The sequence below is a fragment of the Trichosurus vulpecula genome, chromosome 8 (assembly GCF_011100635.1).
Source record: "Trichosurus vulpecula isolate mTriVul1 chromosome 8, mTriVul1.pri, whole genome shotgun sequence".
Lineage (NCBI taxonomy): Eukaryota > Metazoa > Chordata > Mammalia > Diprotodontia > Phalangeridae > Trichosurus > Trichosurus vulpecula.
Genome location: NC_050580.1, coordinates 90,119,454 through 90,140,908, shown reverse-complemented (window position 1 = coordinate 90,140,908; position 21,455 = coordinate 90,119,454). Strand labels below are relative to the sequence as shown.

At 36.7% G+C, this 21,455-nt stretch overlaps 1 protein-coding gene across 7 annotated transcripts in view; it reads right to left on the bottom strand.

The window, feature by feature from the left end:
* The window catches only part of ATE1 (arginyltransferase 1), a 198,208-nt gene that overhangs the window by 168,915 nt on the left and 7,838 nt on the right, over window positions 1–21,455 (bottom strand). For 2 of the 7 annotated variants that reach the window (XM_036735162.1, XM_036735161.1), the window contains exons 2-7: window positions 18,009–18,072; window positions 15,970–16,032; window positions 10,446–10,549; window positions 8,920–9,177; window positions 5,650–5,879; window positions 1,036–1,164 (exon numbers count right to left, since the gene is read on the bottom strand). In XM_036735162.1, coding sequence (XP_036591057.1) covers window positions 1,036–1,164; window positions 5,650–5,879; window positions 8,920–9,177; window positions 10,446–10,549; window positions 15,970–16,032; window positions 18,009–18,072 — 848 coding nt within the window. The remainder of the gene's footprint in view (window positions 1–1,035; window positions 1,165–5,649; window positions 5,880–8,919; window positions 9,178–10,445; window positions 10,550–15,969; window positions 16,033–18,008; window positions 18,073–21,455) is intronic. The other 5 variants (XM_036735163.1, XM_036735164.1, XM_036735165.1 and 2 more) reach the window with 3 other exon arrangements.

The following is a 21,455-nucleotide window of genomic DNA, read 5'->3' as shown; positions in this document are numbered from 1 at the left end:
GATAGAATGGGGTAAATTATCTCACATAAAAGTGGCAAGAAAAAGCAGTTCTACTGGGAGGGAAGAGGAGGCAGGTGAGGGGGAATGAGTGAGTCTTGCTCTCATCAGATCTGACTTGAGGAGGGAATAACATACACACTCAATTGGCTATCTTACCCCACAGGAAAGGAGGAGGGAGGGGATAAAAAAGGGGGGATGACACAAGGGAGGGCAGACATGGGGAGGAGGTAATCAAAAGCAAATACTTTGGAAAAGGGACAGAGTCAAGGGAGAAAATTGAATAAAGAGAGACTGGATAGGAGGCAGCAAAACATGTCTTTCACAACGTGAGTATTGTGGAAGGGTTTTACATAATGATACACATGTGACCTATGTTGAATTGCTTGCCTTCTTAGGGAGGGTGGGTGGGGAGCGAAGAGGGGAGAGAATTTGGAACTCAAAGTTTTAAAAGCAGATGTTCAAAAAAAAAAAAAAGTTGTTTTTGCATGCAACTGGTAGGTAAGATATACAGGCAATAGGGCATAGAAATCTATCCTGCCCTACAAGAGAGTAAGGGAAAAGGGGATGGGGGGGAGTGGTGTGACAGAAAGGAGGGCTGACTGGGGAAAGGGGCAATCAGAATATATGCCATCTTGGAGTGGGGGGGGAGGGTAGAAAAGGGGAGAAAATTTGTAATTCAAAATCTTGTGGAAATCAATGCTGAAAACTAAAAATATTAACTAAATAATTTTTTAAAAAGATTTATCACTAACTATAATTTGTATGTGTCTAAACACACTAACCTTGTGTAAAGTAATCTATTTTGTGTGGTACATACCATTTTGAGGTTTTATATCATTGGTATCTAATGAAATTCACACTTCCAGAATGTCCATCATTTTGCTATTTCTATCTCTTTGAAGACTTGCTTCAAACAGAATATGACCAACATGTACCATAAAAGAAACTTCATTCTCTAACCCAGGATTCATGCAATGGTACTAAGTGTGGGGGAAAGTTCAAACTGAACACAAAAATTATACTTGGCCTTCTGACCTGGCTTACAGTTGGTTTATCAGGTGGGTCCTTGTGAATAACCATCTGGTAACGTTTATAGACCTGGTAAGACTCCTGAAATGTGGCTTTGAACTGGGAACTTGGTGGGGATGATCTCACCACCCTCACCTTCAGAAGGAGTTGAAAAACAATTCTCATTAATAAACAAATAGTAATAATTACTCATACCTGAAAATAACTGAAATTTTTTAAATTTTAAAACAGGCACATAAATAACTATAAAACTCATTGATAACATTAAAACTGAATGATTTAATAAAACACTTAAGCTAAACCAATTAATAAAACTTTTAAATCTATTATTTCTGTCAACAGAAGAGCCACACACATTATATAAAGAAATATTCTCAATTTCTCCTTGCTAGTTCTGAAGTTAATGGAGATACCCTTATTTAACCAAACTATTACATTTCTAAAGATGATATAAATTATGGATGGCTTTCAATTTTGATGTATGGATATCAATGAAATATATCACTATGTTCCTAGAGTTACTTTAGAAAACAAATAAAAAAAAAGATTTTAATATGATTTGGTTAAAATGTTCTTTCTATAACATAAAATTACAGAAAGGACTAACAATTTTTATCAGTATGCTTTATCAGAAAATCGTACGGTAAAAACCCATAAAATCTGAATATTCAGACAAGTATTTTAAAATAATTTTGAGGAAGGAAGGGGAAAAATTTTTTAAATCCAACATTTTTACCTGTAATAAATAAATACTGCTGATTTGTAGAAGTAAACTTCTACAACATTTTATCCTCAGAAAGTTACCTTGGGTACTACTTTATGTACATACAAATGTAGACAATTTAAATAATCTGAAGTATAATGCCTAAAATACAAAGGATGTTAAAGATTATCCATTTTATTTTATAGATGCAAAAACTGAGGTTCAGAGAAGTGTTGTGACTTACCCAAACCCCGAAAGTCAGTAAGTTACTGACCTAGGATGTAAAGCCCAGACCACTGCAAGGCTAAAAGCCATGCAGCCTCCCATATTATTACAAATTACACCCAAATAGTGCTTTTCACAAGGACACACAAATATAGGCCTTTAACGTACACAGAGACCTCTCTAGGCTACAAAGTGCATTTTATACTTTTAAGCACTTTGTTAAGAAATACCTACCATCCTTATACTTAAAACTAAGATATAAACTATTATGGTTATCATTTTTTTAAAAAAGAAAAAGAGAACTGGTTCTAGAGCAATGGTTCTTAATTTTTTGTGTGTCGTGATCCCTCTGACAATCTGGCAAAGTCCTCGGACCCCTTGTTGGAATGTTTTAAAATGTGTAAATTAAAATACATAGGAATACAAAAGAAATCAATTTTATTGACATAAAGATGTAGTTTTTTCCCCAATCCAAGTTCAGAAGCCCACTGATATCCATGAACTCCAATGGACTCCAGGTTAAGAGTCTTTTGGGTTTTCTGGGTCCTGAGAGGATGTGGCTTCAAATTCCACCTCTGATGCTTACTATCTATGTGACCTTGGGTAAGTCACTACCATCAGCCTCAGTTTCCTCATCTGTAAAATGAGGGAGTTGGACTACATAAACTTGGAGGGCCCTTCTACCTTTAGATCTATGATCCTTTGATCCTTTCTGTTTGAAAATATAAGTGAGAATATACATACATATTCAAGTGGAAAGAAGGGAAATAAAAAATGTAATAAAGAGAAAAAGCCAAAGTCACTGGCATTTTGTGAAAAGTAGTTCCTTTAGATACAAAGACTGACACCTAGTGAACAATAAATCTGTCATACTCTACTATCAGACACTCAGTCCTGATAAGAAAAAATTCAACATTCCACTTTTAGGAATGACTATAAACTCAGAAAATAAGCTATCAATTCAGTTAAACCATTCAAAACGTTTGAAAAATTTAAGTAGTATGTAATTATCAAAAAATGGTCTTCCTTAAAGTGACAACAATTGACAACAATTATCAAAATATTTAGAAGGCTACTCAGGGATACTTTCTACTAAAAATAACAGAGCAGCATATGCCTAACAAACTACCAATGTTTGCCAAGAGAAAAAAGTTTTGATGCATTTGGTAACTATTGTACAATACTTTCTTTTTGAATGTTTTATTTTTATTCTTAAATTATAATGTGGAGGGTATAAACACAAACCTGGTCAAGTAGGACAAAACTGGAAGATGACATTTTTGTTAAAAATGTCTCCCTATACAGAGTTCTCAATATTCCCACAAACTCCACATCTGGGTATCGGATGACACTTCCTTGATAGGATTTGGTATTCTGGCCCACTGATAGCACATTAGAATGAATGATCTGAGTCACAAATAAATATATAACATGAATGATACAGGACTATTTGGGGATGGGTAAGTCAAAGCTAGTACACTCCTAAGTCATATCAGACTTGGCTTTCAAAAGAGAAAAGATACATAAATGTGGTGAGAACCAAACAGACAAAGAAAAGTGAATCTTACGACCCCAGACTCTGGTTCCCTGTTGGAAAGTCAGGTGTAGAATGAGGTGCAGTTTTGCGTTCAAATGAATTGTTTTGTTTTACTTGACTGTTACAAGCGGGAGAGTTTCACTGGGAAGTGACAATGATGTAAAAAAAAAAAGGGGGGGGGGCATCAATAAATATTGGGGTTTTATTTTGCTGTTCTTTCTTAAAAGAAGGCCTATGTGACCCCTGAAGTTGCTCCAGGGTACAATGTAACCCCAGGAGAGAAAGAACCACACTGCCTCAGAGCAGCTAGAATAGTGATGATTCAAGGGCCAACCAATCTTTTTGGGAAAAAGAGTCAAGAGTTTCTGAACAACACTGCATTTATGGCTCAAATAGTAGCCAGAGCCATACATGAGCTAAGGATACACTGTGGAAACACAAGTCTAGACCTTGCCTTCTACCATTGTAGATCATAAGAACTGTTCAAATCTGTGACTAGAGATTGACTCTCTAGTAACTCCAATTCTTTCCCCAATTCAGGAGACTCCTAAGTTTCAAGTGGTATTAGAATCTGGACAGCTCACCAAATAAAAAGAGACCTACTCTTTACCAAGTCCCAATTACTTTCCCTTTGTGAGGGAAGACTCAACCCTAAGGTAATATCTTAAGCCTGGAGGAAGGTATGGTTCCCAGAGAAGTTGGAAACAAACCAGAGGCAAAGAAAGTTGTCTTAACTTTATCTGAGACGAAATAAGGGGGTCCTGTGTGTTTTTCATTTTCTATCAGGTGAAATAAAGCCTATCTTCAATGACACATATTGTTAGCTTAAGAATTTATGTGGAAATTAAGGGCCTCTTTTTTTTGTTAAATAAAGATGCAGATATGAGTTATGGCTGGTATTACCAGGTGAGATTCCGGGTAAGGGCTATAAGCCAAAGAGAAATTTTGAAAGATATTTCCAAAATGAATTTAGTTTATATAAACCCAGAATGGGCTTATATAGACCTTAAATTATATCTTGGGGTGGGGGGGAAACAGGGGGACCTCAATCAGAATACTTAGCACTGCAAGTTCAGAAGTGGGGGGTAGGGAGGGATGTGTATGACTTCTAAGTCTTTTGACTAGAGGGAGAAGGAAAAGCTGTTTTCTTTTAATTTTTTATTGTTGTTACTGTTTTTCTTCATGTTGTAGATAGAGCACCGTAATCCAACACCCAGGATCAAATCCTGGCTTAGACATTTAGTAACTGTGTGATCATAGGCAAGTCATTAACTGTCCTATAATGAGAAGGTAATAATTATAGCACCTACCTCACAAGATTATTGTAAGGATTAAATGACATAATGTTAAAAATCTATAAATGTTATTATTAGAGGGTTTATTAATTTTGAGGGGAGTAGCTTTGGCTATATACTCTACTGTAGGTCAAAAATATTACTTTGTGAAAGTAATATAAAAACAGAAAGTATACTAGACTTTACCTAAAAATGATTTTTCTTTCTCCAAATCAGCTCTACAAGAAAAAAACTGTAGAACCAGAAATGGTTATATCAAATGTCTATTATGTATTAGGTTCAAGAAAGATTTAGTTAATAATAGACTCAGTACGGTAGAAATTACCCATATTTTGGGGCATACTCCTAACCTTCTGAGAAAAAATCCCTTGGTACCACTGCGAGTCTGAGAATTTTTGACTGGATGAACACTGACTCAGTGTGAAAATCCGAGGGATTATATGTAATTCTCACACATACACACACACACACACCCCTAATTCAAATTCATAATCAAAATCCAATTTTAATATGTTTATTATTCTGTCTTTGATTTTTAACTAAATTGGAACCCTTGTTATACCAAAGAGTCAGAGTGCCCTCTACTGGGAAACATTTTATATTTTTATGGCTATTTCTATCTCAAAGGTACTTAAACAACCTAAAGCTCTAAGTTGGTAAGGTTCTTCAAAAACAAACAAATAAATAAATAACAGCATTCCAAAATACAAATTAAACTTTTAAATTTGGAAAATTTAAAATCTATGCCATACCAGTTCACATCATTTACTTCCTTTTTATTCAAACAACATAGTTTAAATTTTCTAATTTTAACTGAAAGATAAAACTGTGAATAAAAAAATCATTATGTGATAGAATACCTCTAATTGATGTGCAGCATCCTCAGGTAAGGTGTCAAAAATGAAATCTTCAATGGATTTAGGCTGATTTAATTTAGGTTTTTCAGAGGGGAAAGGTTGTGGTTCATGTTGAATTTGGAAACCTTCAAGCTTGTCTGTTTGACTCTTAAGAATGAGTTTCTGCCTTTTCCTTTCTTTCCGTATATCCTTCGCTTTTCGACATGGAGGCTTACTCAAATCAGCACCTTTGCCTAAAATGACCAAAATATATGTTAAGATTTTTCTCTACATAAAAACATGTCTTTCAAAAAACACAATAATCTTCCAAGTTATCCCAAAGTCAGACTGCTAGACAAACTGAAATGGGTACCTGTATAGTACCAGCAGGTTGCCATGTTGCTACTACTCCTATCTCCATCACTAGAACTCACTATGAAGATATGCAGCTCAACACAATGGCATATGCAATTCAGGACTTAGGAGTCAAAAAGATGTAGTGATTCAAACCCCACTTCAGGTTTTTACTACTACTGTGAAATCAAGGTCAAGTTACTCCACCTCCCTGGGCCTGTTTCTTCATAAATAGGGGATAATGGGCCCACCTGACAGTTCCACTCCCTGAAAGTTGAAGTCATCTTGTCTGGTTTCTCAGTCAAAAACAAAAGTGGGCCTAGTCAAGAATGACCTCAAAGTCTAGTTTCAATTTATGTGGGTCTAGATTATGTTGGTCAACTGACCACCCTAGAAAATTTATTTGTCTGCTAAAAGGAAGATACTGAACTTTTCATAAAAAAAATTAAAGCTTTTAACCAATGAGAAAGTAGTAATTGTATGAAATATCAGTACAATTGGAAAAAAAAATTCAGAAAATGCTTCCAGAGACTAGTCTTGTAATATTAGTAAAAGAAATGCTAATTAAATACCTCAGTTTCAGTGCTATGCAAGTTTTACAAATCAAATTCTGGGGGAGACATTAAAATGAAAATTTTTTCAAGTTCTAATATGCAACTTTTAAACACTATTAAAAATTTCATATGACCTTTATTCTTCTTATCTAACACTTCAAATTATGTTACTAAAAACAAATATAAGAAACTATGAAATTAAAATTTTATGTAAGGTACTCCCTTTAGTTTGAACTAATTCAGAAAACATAATTACTGGTCATCTGTTTACCCAAATTCTTATATAAACATTATATTGGAAAACACATGCTTATATCCTAAACATTTCAATCTGGAATTTTTTGGCACAACTGAACTAGAAAACATGGTTATATCACCTTAGGATAATCTAAATTTTTGGTATATAAGCCATCTAAATTTAGACACTGAATTGTGCTTTTTTCAAAAAAAAAAATGTATTTGTAAAATGGTTATATGGATGTCAGAAAGCATTTTGCAATAGAAACAATTTACATCATAGATAGTTAAGTTCTTGGACCAAGCCAAAAAAGCTTGCTTTGCACTCTTGCGCTCTTTCTCTCTCTCTTTCTCTCTGTATGTATATATGTGTATGTATGTATAGATATGTACATAAATGCGCACACACACACATACAGAGAAAGACAGACTTAAGTTGTCCTCCCAATGCCTCATCATGGACTATGCCAGCAGAGAGCACTACCCAACTGGTACACTTCTAGATCAAATATATCTCTCTTGGGCACCAGCCTAAGTTCAGAAAGGGTCAATAACCAAAAAATTAGCCACAAGGTAATAAATTTTTTTTCTGCCACAATAAATCAAAGCAGTAGTTTTCTAAGGCACAGAAGAGTTGTAATCTGCATAAGGTGAAAGATCAATTCAAATTAAATTCAAATGGTTCTATAAAGCCTACATCAGTGTCAGTATCTATGTATTAATAACATTTCTATAAGAAAAGACTTTAAGGTTTCAACTTGGGACAAGAAACAAATCCACCTCCCATTCATTTAATATAAAAAGAAATTTCTCATCCCTTCCTCATCAAATTCTAGGCAGTTATCTCAGAGTGATAGCTCCCACGGATTCAGGCAGGGACAAATAGCAAGATATATGTAGTTGAGGTACAAATGGGGAAGAAGATAAGGAAAGGAGATAGAATAAGGAGATATGAGAAGAAACAAGCCACTTGAAAGAATGAACACTAGAGGACACTTTCCGGTCAGCAAGCTCCCTAGTCAGCCCTTTTCTGTCCTTCTATGTGCCTCAAAAATTGGTCTATCTGCTCGCTTTCTACTGCTGGGACTTACTGCTATGAACTAGGATCTATCATCTTCCCCAGCTCTCAAAACTCAACTCCCACACCTACTTAATGGAAAGAAGAGATTTGGGATAAACAGCTCCTATGGAGTCAACAACAAGACAGGGCCACTTGGCTGAGGAGACAACAGCTCACAACTTTCTCACAAATCTGGAGTTCCAGAGTTCGATTCCATTTATCAAGCATTTATAAAGTACCTATTATACACAAAACACTCCATTAATTTCTAGACATATTGAAAAATTTCTGAGAGCTTACATTGTACTGTGCACATACATTGACACAGAACAACTAGGGGGATCAGGAAAGGCTTCTCATGAAAAATGGCTCCTGAGATGAACCCTGAAGAAAGTGAAGAATTCCAAGAGGCAGAATTAAAAAGGAAGTGCACTCCAAAGATATATGACAATCTATGCAAAGGCACAGAAATGAGAGATGGAAGTGTAGGTAATGGCAAGGAGATCAGTTTGGTGGGAATCTTGAATGCATGAATGCAAAGTGCGTGAAATAAGTTCAGAAAGACAGTCTGGAATTTAGACTGGGAATGCCAAGCTGAAGAGTTTAAAGATTGTTCTAAAGGCAACAGGGAACCACTAAGACTTCTTGAAGAGGTAAGGGACATAGTCAGACTCTGATTTAGGAAGATTATGGTGGAAACTTCTGGAAGACAGACTAGACAGGAGAGAGAATAGAAGCAGGGAGATCAAACAGGAGGTTACTGCCATCATTTGAGCCTTGATCCTGAGAATTGAGTTGGGGTTGCCCAAGCAGCAGCTGGTGTGGAAAAGGAATTAATGGTTACCAAACAGTTCTTCAAAGGAAAGCATTGTTTCTGGCTTTTATTCAAAACAAGGAATGAGGAGAAATATTTTGACTGACAATATATCAAATCCATATATTGATGAGATGCAACATATCAAGGCTTTACTGTATACAAAAGAATGCTGGTTATTTAACTACTAGGTTAAGTTGTTGTTCAATGCCCATAGCGACCATAGCAAAAAGAAAAACATTCTTTCAACATGGCATGAGCCCAATCTTCACTACCTGGCTTGGGAGCTGAAGGAACAACTTTAACAGAACTTGACGGCTCACCAGACCCCAATTTCTCTTTTTCATCATATGACTGATTTAATTCTTTCGTTTCCTTAGCTTCCAAGCTTTCTTCTTTCTCCTTCACTTCACACTCTATGATTTCGTTATAATCTTCACCGAGGGGTCTATGGTCAGACTGTAGGTCCAACTTGCTTTTTAGAACAAAATCATCCACAGCAGCATCATCCATCTGAGAATCCATGGGCTCTTCTACAAATTGGGGGGAAAACTGCAGTGAGTAACTCAGTACTTTAAGATATCTAAATTTAGGATGAAAAGTATTTTTTATCACGTGAATATATCATACACAAACCAATTATTCTTTAGCCTATTCAAAATAATGAGTTTCTAAATTCAGATTAAAAAATATTTGAATCACAAAATGTTAGAGCTTGAAGGAATATTAAAGATCATTTAATCCAATCTCCTTCATTTTATAAACAAGGAAACTAGTCTCAAAAAAGTGAAGTGATTTCCCCAACTTGAAACCAGGGTTCCTTTCTCCCAACCCATCATTTTGACCACTACATAAGCAGACAATGATCAGCTTATAAATAGAATACATTACAAAAAGTTCATTTGTAAATCGGTTGTTTAGAACTTAGAACACATTTTTCCCACAGCAATTATAATATATAAGTAACCAAAAAATCTATTTTATTCATGTTGTAGTTGGGTAATACCTCTGATAGTAACTCTAAAACTCTCTGAACTCTGTAAAGTCTACTGTAAATAAAGTATTAATAGGACCATGCATTTTAAATCTGGAAAGGAGACTGAGAAGACCTTTATGAACTACACGGCATGAAGCGTGCAAAACTAGATGAATTTTTACAATGACAACAACATTACAAAGAAAAACTTTGCAAGAATTTAGAATTCTGATCAATACAATGATAAACCACAGAAGACTGAAAGGTAAAACCATGTCACTCACCTCCTGTGTGAGAGGTGATAGGCTTAAAAATGCAGAATGAGACATATATTTTTTAACACAACCAATGAAGGAATTTGTTTTGCTGGCCCATGAATATTTATATCAGGGTTTTCTTTTTCTTTTTTTAACTATTCAACAGGAGTATGGGTGGAGCAGGAGGGAGAAATAATAAATGCTTATAAAAATAAAAAGAAAAACAAACCAAAAATGCATGAGGAAAATCCAGTCCATCTGTAGATTGTGAAGCATCCTACGTGAAAAATTAGTCTAGCTACTATTATTTTAGAAGTTATGAGGAATCTAAATAGGTCCAAAGGAAAGGCCACTACACGGAAGCAAGGAATTCTGACACTGGTTCTCATAAACATGAGGTAATCAAAATTATTTATTTATGCCTTAGTACAAAAAGAATAATTACATCTTTCTTCACCTATCACTCAGAACAGCTAAGATCATCTAAATATCCTTAAGAAGGATAAATTAAATTATAGTTTTGTTAGTTTTTTTTTAAATACTTGTTTAGAACTACGTTCTATCTTACCTTCATTATTCCCTCTGGAAAACTCTCCTTTAGACAAAAACTTGAACATTTTCTTCAGAACTTTCTTATGAGATTTTGATGGCTGGAAATGTAGAGGTCGGCATCTAAGAAAGCAAGTTAAGTCAAAAAATTACACTTACATTTCAAATAAATGCAATTTGTTCTAGATAGTGCCTAAATCTTCTGGCAAGATATATCCCTCTCTGAGTACAGAGAAATACTTAAAAAGATACCTAATGTGAACACATCAAGTAGCTATTTAGATTCTACCATATAATTTTACTTTGTTACATAATTTGCAAATATCTCCTCGTATAAACAATAGAGGTTTATTTAAACTAGTGTAACAAATCATTAAAAATTAGGAAAAAATTGGGTAGTAGTTGTGGCCAGAATGGCCTTTGTTTTCTTTGGGTGGCTCACTTTATCTCATTGGGCCTTGCTGAGTGCCAGGCTTCCTGCTCCTCTTCTGGGGCAGGAAGCCCACAGACCATGCCTGGGAGCAGAGAACTTCCTGTGTGATGAGTCATGGGGCTGGCTGAGGGGAGGTGTTGACTCCAGAGCCACGCCCTATTGGGTGTTAACCTAGGGGAAGGGGCCAACTCAAGAACCAATCGGCCCTGGTCATTCAGGCGGCGCTTGATGATATCAGAAACTCTATAAGAGGGGAGAAGACGGCTTGAAGATCTCTCTTCCCTTTTCCGGTTGGCGCGGGAGCAGTGGCAAGCGTGACTGGGCCAGCCCTTGCTCTCAGGCTGAGCCCAGATGTTGGTAACTATGAATTGTATCGGGTCTGTCTGTTGATATTCATAATTTGTTTGTATTTTGAAGTTCAGGGTGCTGGTTCGTTTCCCCCGAGCTAAATGAAATGTTCTGAACCTCAGGGTGCTGGCTTTTTCCCCTGAAGTAAGTGAATGAATCTGTATTTGGTCTGTCTCTTGATGCTTGTCTGTATGCTCCCCTGAACTAACTGAATGCTAATTGAATGCTGGCGTTTTTTTCCCCTGAACTAAATGAATGTTGTCTGTATGCTAACTGAATGCTGGATTAAAGTAAGCTGGTCAACCCCTTCACCGTGCTTTCCTTGTTTAAGCAGATAAAAAGAACCTGTGCTTTCCCGGCATGCCAGCAGCCTCCTGGGTGCTGGCTGTGGGGGGATCTTACGCCCCCACAGGAGCTGCTAGCCGGATTCTTAAAACAGTAGTCTACAAAACCTAAGGCATTATAAGTAACCATTTTAGAAAATGTCACGACATGCTAATTATAAATCATAATTTTCCTGATTTAACACTCATTTAATAAGATAAATTGCATTCCCCACTGACATAAAAAATTAGCACAATACTTGGCAAAAAGTTTTCAAAAAGTCACTGATCAAATTAAATAACTAATATCCCGCCCTTCCTTAGAAAATAATTGATTTAACTTGCCAAATTCACACTAGGCAGGTAGTAATCAGATTTTGCCTTAGATCAGACCACTCGGGGAACAATGAAAGCTTGCAGGTCCCTAGACTATTCTAAAATCCTGGATTAACAAAACACTCAATACTCCAAGAAAATAGCTATAAGAATTTCCCCCCAGTGTGAAGAGCCCAGCTCTAATACCAAGTCCAAAGTCAGGAAGTATAACTAAAAAATAAGGAAATAAATAAGAACTCTCCCCCCATAATGAGTGGGTGGCAGGAATGCTCAAGACACAAACACAGACAAAGAAAACAACCCCAAAACATCTAACATGCAATACCTCAGAGAAAAACACAGGTTGGCCACAAATTCAACTAGAATTCTTAGAAGAGATGCAACTTAAGTTTTAAAAAAGTTATAAAATATTTTTTATAAATGGAATGAGAACACTTATGGAGTAAATTAATAAAGAAATGAAAGCTATGAAAGAAATAAAAAGGGAATTAACAACTTGGCACAAGAGGAAAAAAAACCTTATCTAAGAAACAGTCCCTGAAAATCAGAATGGACTAAATAGGAGCAAATAACTCCATGAGGCAATAATATTAAAACAAAGTTGAAAGGCTGAAAAAAAAATAGGTGAAAATGTAAAGAATTTCATCACAAAAACAAGTGCCTTGGAAAATAAATAGACAGGAAAAAATTTAAGAATCATTGGACTATCTGAATACCATGACCAGAAAAAGAGCCTAGATAACATATTTCAAGACATCATAAAAGAAAATTGCCCAGATATTAGAACCAGAGGGCAAAGTGAAAAAAAAAGAAAGAATTTACTCATTACCTCCTAAAAGGAACATCATGATCAAAATCCAGAGCTTCCGGGTCAAAGTAAAAAATATGCAAGAAGAGAGAAAGAAAGGATTCAAGTACTGAGGAGTCACAGTCAGGAACACACATGCTTCAGCAGCCATAACTATAAAGTAGCAGAGAACTTGGAATATGAGATTGCAGAAGGCAAAGAATATGGGTTCACAGCCAAGAATAAATTATCCAGCAAAACTCAGTATAATGCTACAAGAAAAAAAAATGGACCTTTATTGAAATAGAGGATTTCCAAGTATTCCTGAAAAAAACACCAGAGCTACAGAGAAACTTTGAAGTTCAAACACAAATGAGAAGAGAAACACAAAAAGGTAAACACAAATGAACAATGATAAAGAACTAAACAAGGATAAACTGCTTACATTCAAATATGGAGAGATTATACATAAGTACCCTCTGACTCCTATCATCATCAGGGTTCGTAGAGAGAGTCCTATAAGACAAGGTCTGGGAACGGTCCTGTTATGTCTTGATGATTTTAATAAAAGAATGGAGAGAGAGGGAAAGAGGAATGCAAGGGCAGGAAGAGAAAAGAAGGTTAGGGAAAATTATCTCATACAATCTGAGTGCACAAGTAGATATCTACACTAACAAGGAGCAGGGAGCTGACATTTGAACTTCACTCTCATCTGAACTTGTCAAAAGAAGGAAGAACACACACACACATACAAAATATACACACATGTGGGTACAGAAATACATTTCACTCAATAGTTATCAGAAGGAAAAGGGAGAAGGAGAGAGAAAGGAATCAGAGGGAGGATAAATTAAGGAAGGAATTAATCCTAAGCAAAACAAAATACGAGGATACACAAACATATTTATAGCTCTTTTTGAGGTGGCAAAGAATGGGAATCTGAGGGAGTACCTATAAACTGGGGAATGTATGAACATGTTATGGTACACAAATGTAATGGAATATTAATGTGCTGAACTCTTATCAATGTAAATGAACAACTAGGATTCCAGAAGACTAATTATGAAACATGCTACCCACTTCCTAATAGAGAGGTAAGAGACTCAGAATGCAGAATGAAATAAATATTTTTAGGACATGACCAATGTGGGAATTTGTTTTGATTGACTATATATTTGTAATGGCATTTGTTTTTCTTGGGTTCTCAAAGGGGCTAGGGAAGGAGTAGGGAGGTAAAAAGGCAGATCTCAGCTAATTAAAACAAATTTTTTTAGAAAAAGAAAATAAAGGAAACTGACCAACCACAATTCCTAAGGATTCATGATGAAACATGTTGACCACCTCTTGACAGAGAGGTAATGGACTAAGACTGAAGAATGAAAACTCTTTTTTAAGACATGGCCAATGCAAAAATTTGTTTGACTACAAATGTTTGAACAGGTTTTATTTCTCTTGCCTTCTCAGTGGAAGAAGAGAATGTGTGTGTGTGTGTGTGCGCGCGCGCGCATGTACACACACACATATGCACTCAATCAGGGAAGGAAGAAAAGGAAAGAAGGCTGATCTCTGAAAATAAAATAAAATTTTATTTATTTTAATATCAATTAAGTTGAATAATGGAAGTCAGGGTATTTCACTAGGATAACAAATGTTAACACTCAAGTGAATACAAAAATATTTTAAATTATATTCAAATGCTACTTACTATACACATACTGTATTAAACCAGCAATGTTTCTATTAAATTGTCTCAGAAATATAGCTGTTCATCTCCTCCTGGTAGAATTCCTTACTTCCTTCAACAGCTTGGGGGTGCCCATCAACCGGGTAATGGCTAAACAAATTATAGAATATGAAATGCAATGGAATATCATTGAGCTATAAAAAATGAAAGGATGATTTCAGAGATACCTGGAAAGAATGATGGGTTGATATAGTGTGAAAGGAGTAAAACCAGAAGAACAATTTATACAATAACACTGTAAAGAAAAATAATTGTAAAAGACTAAATAAAGAACTCTGATCAAGCCAATAACCAATCAGGATCCCAGAAGGCTAATGATGAAGCATGCTACACCCACCTCCTGATTGAGAGTTAACAGACTCAAGACGCAGAATAAGACATACATTTTCAGACACAACCAATGGGGGCTAAAGATAGGGTTGCCAGAAAAAGAGAAAAGAAAAGAAAAGAGGGTCAATGAAATATTTTTTAAAAGCTCAGAAAAGAACATAAGGCCAGAAGGAACCACAGAAAAAGCAACACAGATGAAAAGTTATATGTTGAACTTATTATATACTTAAAAATAAAATAAGATGTATATAACAGATATTAGCAGCTTCAGGTATAGTCTTCTTTTTCTACTATTCTGCTATGTATACTGAACTGCTCATCTTACAGTCAGAATTTTAAAAACTAAAACAAAAAAAATGCTTTAAAAAGGCACATGGATCAGGTACTACCCATTTCCTACAAGTCTTTCTTGATCTCCCAGTTATTAGTGCTCTTCTCCCTCCCCTGAAATTACTCTGTCCTTACTTTCTATGTAAATGTTGCTTATACTTATCTATGTATATGTTACTTTTCCCCCAATGGAATATAAGTTCCTAGAAGACAGGCAGAAGACGACATTTTTGTATTTTTATCTCCAGTGACAAATATGATGTTTGGCACATAGCATATACTCAATAAATGCTTACTGAATTGAACTGGTTGTAGAAAATTCTTTTTTTCAAGGAAGTTTTTTTTTTTTTTAGCAAAACCAAATACCTGGTTTGGACTATTATATGCAAGACTAACCATGTGAAAGAGGAATTAAAGTCATTGTATTTGTCCAAAGGTGGCAAAACTAGGAGTAGAATATGCAAAAAAGATGATTTTAAGCTTAATGTCTAGAAAAGCGTCTAACAATGAGAGCTATGGAAAAATAAGCTGGACTGCCTTAGGAGGTAGGAAGTTGCCCCAAATGGGAGTATTTAAACAGTAATGGATGATCACTTATTTGGCATGTTAAAAACTTCCACTTGTAATTCTAGTCAGTCCATCAGTCAGTCAACAGGCTTTTATTAAGAATTAAGTAAGTGCTAGTCACTGTACAAAATGCTGGAAATGCAAAGAAAAGCAAAAATATTCCCTGCTCTCAAGAAACTCACATTCTAATGGGAGAAGACAACCTGTAAAAAAAAAAAACTAGGTCCACACACAGTAAAGGTATGTATTGTCACAGAGCTCAAGAGAATGCAATTTTCATACCAGGGCTCCACTATTTCTATCACTACTGTGCTTCAAAGAGCATTTGCAATACAAGGTTCTTACCTTATTGTGTACTGAGGACAACACGTTTGATTCATAACAGGTTTGTATACATACTTCCCACTTCTAAAATAATAAAATATTCTTGTTAATTTCTCAGACATTTTTCCTGTACATACATAAGACTAAAAATAAAATACTTTTCAAAGCAAAAATCCAATCACTAGTATAAAAAAAGCTTTACTTTTAATTGCCCTTCCTCAAATATTTTTTTTGTCTCTTAACAAATGATTAAATCAAAAATATTTCTTTTCTTCCACAACTCATCAATATAAAGGGACATAATAAAAGTACCAACTCCAAAAAGGCAGTCCACTATCTCTATGGCTACTGAAATGATACAGGTCCAAGTCCAGACCTAGGATTTCATTGATGCAGGGACTCCCTCTACCATGCAAATTAGCATGGTTAACTGTTCTGGGTACTGAAAGGTTAAGTGACTTGCCCACTGTCAAACAGCCAATAGATGTCAGAAGTTCTAACAGACCTGGGTCTTCCAGATTTGAGTTGGTCTCTCTATCTACTATCTCTATTCACATTCAATCACTCAAGACTAAATTCAATGATACAAATTAAATCTGGGCTGAATGCTGTTATGGAAAAAATCTCCCACTAAAGCCCAACTATCTCCCAACTAAAGCTTCATCAGAGTGTGGACAAGGTCCTGCAACTTAAAGCTCTGGCATAAGTCCTCCCCAAACCAGAAAACCTTTGAGCAGGGAGGTGCATCAACAGAAGGTAAGCCTGCTGTCCAAGGCCCAACTTGTTTAAGTTCAGAAGGACTCATTTTATCATCAGTTTGGGCTACAAGGTGATTAATTTTTTCAGCCATAGCAGCTCAAGAAAACTGTGTGCTAAGATATGGAGTGGTTAAAATCCACAATAGTGAATACATACTGCTGAAAGGACAGGTTTTTGAAGTGTGTAAAAGTAAAAATTAGGTGAGCAGGAGGACTACCATAATGACATCTTCAGGTTCAATGCCACAAGGAAGTATTATAATCAAGCCTTTCTGATGGCTCAATTAAGCTAAAATGGACACATTTCAAAGTTCAATAATTTTAAACCAAAGTCTACATTAGTATGAAATAAGTAATAGCAGGATTACTTTATCCAATAAGTCTGGTTGAATAAGATTCAGTACAATTTGCAGCTACGATGAGGAATTAAAGGTATTCACAATTGTAAGGTGTTAAAGACTAAAAGTATTAACAGTAATTAAATTTGAAGGTCAAAAAATAGCAGCAATAATAGCAACAACATGTCCAATTTTTAAGTGTTTACATACTTTATCTCATGTCATCCTCACACTATCCCTATGAGTGAGGTGCCATAATAACAGCTTACCCACTTTACAGCTGGGCAAAATACTTCTACACAGGTGCTCCTTACAACAAGTTTTGTATTCTACCCATTAGAGATTCAGGGTCAAAATACATTTTATTAAACACAATAATACTTTTTCCACAATTAATTTAAATGGAAAAAAAGTTTTAAAATACATTTTGGAAAGACCACAGAGCATAATGGGTAGCATAACTAGCCTCTAAGAAAAGAAGATCTGGTTTCAAGTTCCACCTGTAACATGACCTGTCTGTGTAACCCTGGGCAAGTCACTCAATCTCTCAGCGCTCTAAATAACTATATCAGATTTACTCTGTGTTACAAAGAAGGAGCCAACCCACAGTAGACTTTCCTCACCTAGGAGTTCACTAAGCTACTAAAATCACAGGTCTAGTCCCTATCCTGATTTTAAGGTTTTTAGTGACTTATTTTTTTTACACCACTAATTTCTAAAATACCACTCCCACAGAACTGACCTGTAATAGTTAAGCAAAAACAACCCCAACCAACATATCTGAGACGTTCTGAAAAATACCCCACTCCCCTCACCTATCTACTGAGGCATCTGCTCTTTCGGACTGACCAAAACAGGACACAAAAATCACCTGCCAGGAAGGTTTAACATTGTGACAATGTAAATGTACAAGTTCTGTGAAGAAACCACGGGGCTGGAAAATAGCTGTATTAGGTGGTTTTACCTTCGCCATCCACGGTCTATAAGAGCTTGGTAATCCTGAACTGTCATTGAATGTGCCCACATGCCTGTTATCAATAAATAAATGCCAAAGTTAATAATCAATTCCAGCAGAATAGACTTTTTAAAATAAAGTATAAACTATATAAAAATATAAACTGTATTTTTTTTTAAACTATGAAAAGATACATCAGTAGCAAAACACAAATATTTTGTCCTGGGAATTACAGTTTATCCAAGGACTTCACTTATTAGTATTAACCCTTGTACTATTACCTCATACATGAATAAATCAACATTTATTAATGTGCCACTCATAGTGCTAAGAGTTATAAATACAAAAGCAAAAACAAAACAGCCCCACAAGGAGCTCCTTTCATCAAGAATTTACCTCAGATTCACCTTGTAAAAAGGTACCTAATTTGGTTCTCTTCCATTTTCTAAAAAAGTTTGACTCATTCCCATGTCTGAATGAGAAACACCTTGGGTAATATGCCACTGTTCACCTATGTATGTAGTTAGTTATGTGTTAGATGTGCCTAGCAGGTCAAGGTACCACTGCCTAGGGCCCTCTGATAAACACTGTCCCTGAAGCTGCCTACAGTACAGCCAACTGTGCAAGAATGCCCCGACTCCCAGCATAGAGGACATATAAGGAAAGTCGACCAGCCAAACAGATTTCCCAAAACTACTAAGTTCTGACATATATAAATCTCACTTGACTCTTTTACTTTCCCTCCTGCTTGGACTGCCAGACAGCAGGGAAGGCCCTTCTTCCTTGCTCCCCACTCTCCTACTCCAGGTTACACAGAATCCATTGGGACACTGGCTAGCCTGGCAGAACGAGTGTTACAAGGTGCCTTTGTCCCATAACCTTCTTACCAATTCCTCTCCTACTTTCCAAACCACCCCCAAGCTGATTTTCCACAATCCACCCCTATGGAAGGTAACCCACAGGCCCATTACCTACTTCCCAAGAGCAGCAGCCAGGTTCCTCTACTAGGACTCAAGCCTTTAAAGGTCAGATGGGTTTTCATATCATTCTAAACAGGAAATCAATCCTTCCACTAAGATGGAGAACATTTAGGCCTTATTATCTGCCTTGCTACTGTGTCCTAAAGTCTTCTGGGCCTTACATTCTTCCCTGACACTATGTCCTGAAACCCCAAGACAGGGCCACCTAAACTGCCAATGCACTTTTAGAAAAGACCCCTGCCACCAGGACCTGTCAACTGCTCCACTTCTTCTACATCTTTAGGACTCCTGGCTTCTCCATCCATACAAAGCTGAATTCTCTCATCCATGTTACCTCCCCCAATTATATTGGGAATTCCTTGAGAAAAGGGGCTGTCACACTTTTCTATTTATATCTCAGGCATTTAGCAGAGTGTTTGCACATGGTAAGCATTTGTTTTTGTCTTTTTCCATTCATTCAACATGCTTTACTCCAGCCTTCATCCTGCCATTCTACTACAGGCACAACATCCAAGGTAGCATGCATTAAGTACCAATGCAAAAGGAAACCTTGCAAGAGGCTTCTATAACTATTAGCAGTATCTCTTCAACCACAGTATCAGGAGGGACCTTATTTACAACTTACATACATAAGAGAACACCACCATCCTTATGACAATGTGTGTCTTCTTGAATATTTGCCACAAGATTCTGTCTTCCAAGCTACCATCTGATGCATATCATAGCATTTCCTGAAAGTGATTCACCAATACAGGCTCTCAGGATCACCTCAGATAGAGGTCCACAGTTAATGACCAAGTTTTGGAAGACTTCAATATAGGTTAGAAGTTCAGGGAATGCTTTTCAAAGTCTGCCATCCACCGGAGCAAGTTATGATGTACTACCCAGGACATTAAACAGTATCTACCCTGTTATGCACCACACATTTAAAGCAGAACTTCATCCAATTCCTTCTGATGACAACTCAGGCCAAAAAGGAACAGTAATAATATGACTGATTCTACCCTCGGAATCTCCTCTTTTCAGGTAGCTTCAGAAGATAATTATTTGCCCACGTCAGTGTCTTATAGATATGTGAGATACTTAACAGATGCCAACTTTGTTGAGAACATAGAACAATAAATACTTGCAGAAAGGAATCTGGTCCATTCAGAAAATATTAATTAGAGCAGGCAGGAAACAGGGACAGAAACAGAAACAAAGACCAAAAGTTCAACTGCACAAGATGGCAGCCGGAAACCAGGGACTTGTGTGAGCTCCCCCCCAGGTCCCTCCAAAAACCTATAAAAATGGCTCTGAACAAATTCTAGAACTGCAGAACACACAAAATAGCAGAGGGAAGCAGGGCTCTAGCCCGGGACAGCCTGGATGGTCACTGGGTAATGTCTATCGCACATGGAGCTCGGAGCAGAGCAGAGTGGAGCAGAGAAGAGCCCAGCATGAGCTGCACCTGGACCAACCAGACCAGGAACCGAGCAGAACAGGCCCTACCGCCCTGAATCAGTGAGCTGTGGCAGTTACCAGACTTCTCAACCCACAAACACCAAAGACAACAAAGAAGGTTAGTGGGCAAAGCTGCAGGGACAGAGTGAAAGGAGTTCATGGTTGGGCCAGCAGCCCGGGGGGCAGCGGAGGTAGTGCAGCTCTGACGACAGAACTACAGCTACAGTTGCTTCCAGCCCCAGGCCCATCTGGTGGGAGGAATTAAGGGGCAGATCAGAGCAGGAGTGCAGAGCCTGCTTAAGATCTGAATCGTGGTCCGGGTTGGCAGTTCTTGCGGGAGAAGAAGTGCAGGTGTGGCAGAGCTTGCTGTGTAGAAATAGCTCTGAAAACAACAGAGCATCCCCTCAAGCTTGGGACAAAGTACTCTCTACTCTACAAGCAGTCATACCCCCACGAAAAACTCAAGGGTCAAGTAGTTGGTTATGAACATGGCCAGGTAACAAAAACAGACTCAGATTCAGACTCAGACTTTGGAATCTTTTTCTGGTGACAAAGAAGACCAAAATCTACAGCCAGAAGAAGTCAACAAAGTCAAAGAGCCTACATCAAAAGCCTCCAAGAAAAACATGAACTGGTCTCAGGCCATGGAAGAGCTCAAAAATGAGATGGAAAAGAAAGTTAAAGAAGTAGAGGAAAAATTGGGAAGAAAAATGAGAGTGATGCAAAAAAACCATGAAAAACAAGTCAATGACTCACTAAAGGAGACCCAAAAAAATACTGAAGAAAATAACACCTTAAAAAAAGAGACTAACTCAAATGGCAAAAGAGCTCCAAAAAGTCAATCAGGAGAAGAATGCCTTGAAAGGAAGAACTACCCAAATGGAAAAGGAGATCCAAAAGACCACCGAAGAAAATACTACCTTAAAAATTAGACTGGAGCAAGTGAAAGCTAGTGACTTTCTGAGAAATCAGGGTATTATAAAACAGAAACAAAGGAATGAAAAAATGGAAGATAATACGAAATATCTCATTG